The sequence below is a fragment of the Liolophura sinensis genome, chromosome 1, assembly GCF_032854445.1.
Source record: "Liolophura sinensis isolate JHLJ2023 chromosome 1, CUHK_Ljap_v2, whole genome shotgun sequence".
Classification (NCBI taxonomy): Eukaryota; Metazoa; Mollusca; class Polyplacophora; order Chitonida; family Chitonidae; genus Liolophura; species Liolophura sinensis.
Genome location: NC_088295.1, coordinates 55677885 through 55684935, shown reverse-complemented (window position 1 = coordinate 55684935; position 7051 = coordinate 55677885). Strand labels below are relative to the sequence as shown.

General features: G+C 38.6%; 1 protein-coding gene across 1 annotated transcript in view; it reads right to left on the bottom strand.

The window, feature by feature from the left end:
* Window positions 1–640: 640 nt before the first annotated feature.
* LOC135462189 (DNA polymerase theta-like) overlaps window positions 641–7051 on the bottom strand; it is a 45934-nt gene continuing 39523 nt past the window's right edge. Inside the window, exons 28-29 of the mRNA XM_064739588.1 lie at window positions 5088–5223; window positions 641–1571 (exon numbers count right to left, since the gene is read on the bottom strand). Coding sequence (XP_064595658.1) covers window positions 1342–1571; window positions 5088–5223 — 366 coding nt within the window. The 3' untranslated portion in view covers window positions 641–1341. The remainder of the gene's footprint in view (window positions 1572–5087; window positions 5224–7051) is intronic.

The window sequence follows — 7051 nt, the reverse complement described above, 5'->3', positions numbered from 1 at the left end:
AATAAAGCAGGACAACCTAAACAATTTATTTACAAGCTTTAAATTATACTGACTAATTTCCATATACTGGTATCTAAAAATAATTTAAACATATGTTTATGTCAGATCCATTCTTTTCATAAAGGTCCTGAGAGTAGATGAAAAAGCCCGAATTGAAATTAACAACACATTCAGGCAGTGTTTATAAAGAAACAATATTCATCTTGTGCTGGGTCTACTGAAGTCTTTAAAATATTTTAAATAACATCAAAATGACACCTTAATTTTAAACCTGTACCAACACTGGACAAGTTCAATAAAAATACTAGTAGTCATCTAATGAGTATACGGTGTGTATCACATGATAGTTACCACTGTCCAGGATTAAAAATGCAGCAAGTACTTGCAAATTATTTTTTTTTTAAATTAAAATGCTAATCACCTCACTCCTTTCTGTCAGAGTAAAAAATCAATACAGATATTTTACTGAATAACATGCTTTCCAACTAGTGTCAGATAGAAAGTCCAACCTGAGGTAGTAATGTTGAAATGTCTTGATAAATATAAAAAAAAACAACATATTAATGATTTAATGAACTTCAGTTCTGATACGGTATAGCATATCACATTTGTACAGAGATATGGTGAAAACATTTACCATGCAGGGAAAGCAGAAACACTTCCTGAAAAAGAGGGGGCGTAAGTATCAATTTACGGTCAGCCAGCCATCCTATGGAAAACGCCAGCTTTCTAGAATACAAGTGGATGAAGGGGAAGTTGGGGCTTAATACTGCAAAACAATGGTAAAACATCAACAGAAAAACGCCATCAATTCTGTTACAATTGGTTGGATATTTTTGTACACAAAGTGTTTCATGTTTTCACAATTAATTTTACAATTTTTCACCTCACACATATCCGATTTCATATAATTTGTTGTTTACAGTATTTGCACGTGAAAATTGATTCTTTGTATATAAATTAGCCCTTAATAATTTCATTGGACTATTATAGAATTACTGCCAAAATAAATAGGTTGTAAATACCAAATGCTCTCGTTAAGAAGCTATACTCTTTACAACAATAGTATTTAAAACCAAATACATGTAATACAAATAACTGAAATATTACAAGCTGAGCTTGCAAGTATTTGATAAAAAAAAAACTGCTCTTGAATAAAAGCAAAACAGGATGCCCTTGACGAGAGTAACAATTTTCATTATAGCTTATGCTGATCACGTCTAACTGAACCTATATGTACCATTGTGTAAAGAAAGCTGTTATTTGTTGGGATGGTTTTTTGTTTCACCTGAGAGATCCACTGGAGGTGATCTGATCTGATTTTGCGCTCATTCCCATAAATCAAGCTATTTCATAGTCGTTCAGTTTTCCCCAGCTCTTGCCCACTTTAACTTTGACAGGAAGTTTCACTGACAGTCTAATGGCCTGCTCCATGTGATGTTTCACCAGGGAGGCAATTTGTTTGAGGTTTTTCTCTGAGGCCTCGTAAATCAGCTCATCGTGTAGCTGTAGAGTCAGGTAGGCCCCGCACAGCTCCGCAACGCCAACGTTTCCTGACAGCCCACATTTACCTACAGGTGGAAAAAAACAATAAACACAATCTGTTTGTCTCAAATTGCAATGGGATATTGTTCTCGGAGGTATGTTTTTCTTTCGACCAGAGAGTTAACCTTCATACTCAACTAGGAAAACAACACAATCAGTGCTAAAGAATTCTATCCAAAGTGATCCGGTTTCTGTTTTTTCAAACCACACATTCTATTCTGTATTCAACATGATGAGAGATGACATGCTGATGGAAGCATTCATGGAATTGTATTTATTTAATAAAGGAACTTGTAACTGAGCACTTGTTTTTAAAACAAAACCTGTGTTAACAGAGCCTGTGTTATAAATGTAAAGGCGGCCTGTATTAACATAACATGTATTAACAGAACCTGTATTAATGAGCAAGTGATAACACAGCCTGTATTAAGAGAGCCTGTATTAACAGAGCCTGAATTAATACAACTTGTATTAACAGAGCCAGTGTGAACAGAGCCTGTACTGACAGACTATATAACAGCAGAGCCTGCAAAAACCGACCCTGTGTTAACAGAGAGTGTATTAACAGAGGTTGAATTAATAGAACATGTATTGACAGCACCTGTTAATGGCGCCTATATTAATGGACCAAGTGTTAACAAAGCCTGTATTAACTGGGCAACTGTTAATTGAGAGTGTATGAACACAGCCTGAATTAACAGAACCTGTATTAACAAAGCCTTTATTAACACACACTGTATTAACAGAGATTTTATTAACAGAGCCTCTGTTAATGGAACCTGTGTTAACAAAGCCTGGGTTAATACAGCCTGTATTAACAGAGCCTGTTTTATCAGAGCAACTGTTAACAGACCCTGCATAACCAGAACCTGTATTAACAAAGCCTGTGTTCACAGAGCCTGAAATAATAGAATCTGTTTTAACAATGCCTGTATTAGCAGAGCCTATGTTAGCAGAGCCTGTGTTAACAGTCTGTCTTTGTGTAGCCAGTGTTTAATAACAGAGCCTATATTAACCTAGGCTACATGTATATTAATGTAGTCTGTAGTGATGTAAAGTTTTCCAAATCACCACTGTGATGTGTGCAGTAACAGAAAACATGATGACAACCAATACAGTGACATTTATATAAGTATTAGCTGTGACGCAGACTGTGAATGAGGTCATTGACCTAGCAACTGTAGCTACACCCTTCTGGCCACTGTTCACTCTAGCATACTTGACAGGGAAAAAAGCTGCCATTAGCAATCCCCGAAGCTACAATAGCCGCATCCTTTCTGGCAACCACCCATTCTCACACACTTGGAAAACCTGCTGACATTTCCAGGCAGTATTATGTAACAGATTGATTCACAACACGGTCACGGCACGTAAAAGCATTCTGATCAATGGAGAATTGTTGTCGAAAATGTCTCCATAAAAAAGCACATAATTTGTGCAAAGTTAGTGTTTATTTTTATGGCTGTAAAGCCTTTAGAGAAATTTCCTGAGTAATTGCAATATCTTGCATATAAATTACAAGTACGCAGCAGGCGCAACTGTTATGACAATGTTTCACTTCAGTTTTTTGTGTCTTACCAGGGCGGTTACTTTATTTGTGTAAATTAGAACATGCTTTGCATGTATGCTTTGGGTTTTGAAGCAAGGCCAGATTGTGCCGGCAAAGTGCTGCTGTCGTTGAAGTATCATGCCCAAGACACTTCCCAGTCACATTATACTGAGACTGTGACAACCAGTCATGTTTTCTTGCTCTAACCTCTCAAGTACCTCTCAAGTTTTTGGTATGACCCAACCCGAGTTTGTTCCTGGTCAGCCGACTTCGAGTACGAAGTCTAACCATCAGGCCACTGAAGCCGTGAAACATACTTTGTAGTACAGAACAGTTGTTGACATGCAAACGATAAATTTCTTGTCTTCAACGCAAAAGCACATTATCTGCCTTCATGATAACAAATATCATAGTGTATGCCGAATGAATGCTTTGCACTGACAAACAGAAACAAGAAGTTTTCCTTAAGCTGGAATACATTTATTTATTTATTTATTTGACTGGTGTTTTACGCCGTACTCAAGAATATTTCACTTATACGACGGTGGCCAGCATTAAGGTGGGTGGAAACCGGGCAGAGCCCGGGGGAAACCCACGACCATCCGCAGGTTGCTCGTACACCTTCCCACTTACGGCCAGAGAGGAAGCCAGCATGAGCTGGACTTGAACTCACAGCGACCGCATTGGTGAGGGACTCCTGGGTCATTATGTTAGAAACCACTCATCATTACAGCATAGCTGAAACTGAAAAAAAAATTAATGAAATGAAGCCTAAACTTCTGAGTCAAAAATTAAAACATTCCCCGCTTTTCTCGTCAACTTAAAAAAAATTATTTCTCTTATTATTTGGTTTATAGTTGAGCAAAACCAAATGAATTCAGAGTCAAGTGTGGAAATGTTAAGATAAAACCAAAGTTTACAGTATGTGGCTGGCCATTAAAAATTGAATGTGACAGTAAGAAGAGGTATGAAGTAGCCCGGGGCATGGAAGGAAAGGTCATGCAAAAATAAATGAGCTTTGTTTTCTCCTTAAGAGAAAATGTCTAAGAAGCCCTATGAATCACAGTCGAGTGTAGAAGTCCTTCACCTCAGTGCAGGAGGCAACATCTTGGTCTTCTGGACATCATGCAAGGGCTCTTCCTGGGTTGCACAATGTTTTGTTTTTATCTGTCAGTTTTTGTAGATAACAGCAACAGAGTACACAAGAACAGTGTGTTTTAACTCCAGATCCAAGGGGCATTGGGAAAGAAAAAAAAAATTAAAAAAGAAGAAAGCGGGAAAAAAAATCCACTTTTTTGATGTTGATAAAGCCAAGTTGTGCTGCAAATATCCTGAAAACTGCATGTGGCCAATATATCAAAAAAAGCAAAGCAACTGATACCAACCCACCCATCTCCATCCTCCCCGACCCCTGAACCAATCTTCAGGGTGTGACGGCAAAGCAACTGGTTGTTTGCCCATTACATTACATGTACACTGAGGGCAATGTAAAGCCGCAATAAAACTTTCAAATCTTAAAGTGCTACTGCAGTTTCAAAGCAAACTAGTTGGAAATATTAAAATGATAATATTCTATACCATACAGCTAACTCCATGGGTCAATAGGTTTTACGATGAATAACACTATCTAACCTCCATAACTGAAGAATCCTCAAAATAAAAATCTTGCCTGATGTGGCATGATAATATCCCTAATGTGACGCTGAATCAGGCAGACACGAAAGATGCTTTTGAAAGTGCAGCATCATTTGTGGCCATCTGTCAACTATGGGCAACGCCATGTGTTCTTATGTGATGTCACACCCTGTGCATGCTACAAGAAAACTTTTACATGATCATCTGAAACTGAGAAAAGCACTTTTAATACACTGAAGTCTTGTAGAATTATGCTTTTAAAATGCAGAGGTTTTGACACTGTATTGTATATGAACTGTATTGACTGGGAGGTGGACATCCCTGATGTTCAGGAGGACTATGTAACATTTACTGTTACCTGAGGAACTATGCCTGTGTGTGTGGACAGCGTCTGGGAACTTGCTCATCAAGGCCTCCTCTATCCTCACCATGGCAGTCTTCACCAGATCAGCTGCAGAGCCCTGTACAGTGGTGTTCACAGCCTGCCTCTCAGCCTATATATAACACCAAACATGACACTCAGTTTCAGTTCAACTAAATGTTTGTTAGTTCAATACATAAATACAGGGACAGACGATGTAAAAACTATGTGACTTCAGGAGAAAAATCACAGAAAGCACTGTTTGGTTAGTTATCAAAATAGCCTGACTGCTTCGTTTTGACAGTTTGTGCGCTCTCAACATTATAATCGCATTCTGCTAATCTCTGTGTACATGCAACAGGGTGGTTTCTATGACAGTATTTTTACAGCGCTGCCTCACTGGACTGTCACTGGGCTAACCAGTCCTGTTTCCATGCTCTAACCTCTAACTGCTGAGCACCAAGCGAGGCAGCAATTGTTTCCTTCATGTCTTTAGGCAAGATTATCAACCTGAACAAGAGGATGTCTTTGCAAAAGTATTATTATCAATAACAGTTACAGTTACATGTAGCTTGCTTTTACCTCCACTATTCCCAACACTCAACACTGGGACATGGAGCGTGACTGGCTCAAAGGTAAAGTCTACCTGATTGGCCAGTTTACAGACAGCCAGGTGAGGTTACAATTCACACATAGTTTCAGGAAATTCAAGCAACTGGAAGAGTGACCGACAGAACCCTGTTAAAATCTATTCGTTTCACCAGATTTTCCACCACTTCTCCTTTACAGCTTTTCAAAGGAAAATTAATTCCTCCGGCATCGTTAGAAAGTGAGAGAGATTTTTGATGTTCATGTTTTAATAAATGGATCCAACACATCCGATGTCCCATCACTCATTCTCATGACGACGTTACTTATCAGACCATTCTCGGCAAAAGCAATTGTGACGTCATGACATCACAGAAAGATTAACCATCTGGAACCAATGTGTGTGACATCCTGTTGACCTATTTGCAACAATACTGCCAACGATTGGTCAATTGCGTGTGCCTGATTGACTGTTCAGAAAGGTCTGTTTCATGAAACGTCACCCTCCACTATCACGCAATTTGAGAAGAACAGTTTTGAACAGACATCAAAACTTTCCTCAATATAAACTAGAGAGCACCTTGTGGGCTGCCATGGCACATGCCAAAGTTTCACATTTTGTATGGCCATGAGTGAGTGAGTGTAATAATTGTAGCCCTTTGATAGGACACCCTGTGTTCAGACTGACAAGATTATGTCAGTATACAAATACTGTATGAATACAATATCTCACTGGTCAGTGAAAGCTTTTTAACTAGGCTAAACAAGCGGCAGAGCTAGGTGTTTACATAACAGATAGCACCCCACCCCCACCCATGTCCCCAACCATGGGAATTCCGAGAAAACGCCCACAAACGTAAACTCTGTAAAACTGAAAAAAATGATCTTCAAAAATGACTCACATCATGATGATAGGGTAAAACAGTGTGTACCAAATTTGAATAGTCTTAGATGTTATTAGATTTTGAGATATTATTGCTCATAAGATAACACAACAGAGAGACACACAAACACACAAACACACCCACTCACTCACAGGCAGGTGCAAATCCAGAGGACCCCAGTACATTCGCACAGAGGCATAAAAAAAGGCAGACTTGGTTGCTATTTAATAATAGAGAGGGTCAAATGGTGAACAGAATACATTATTGAGACGTGGTGTTGACAAAAACAACTCCCAAGGTTTAAACTTCAGCAAGTAGGTACCTAATTCCTCAACCGTTTCGCATATGAAAGATCAACTTTCAATGCAGTTTATGCCCATTTTTAATCTGATTTTGGAGACAAATTGTTAGATTGGCCAGTTTCAGGGCTTCACAAAAAGTATAATCTTATGAGTCAACACAGATAATAATCCCTTCAGAATATGTTTG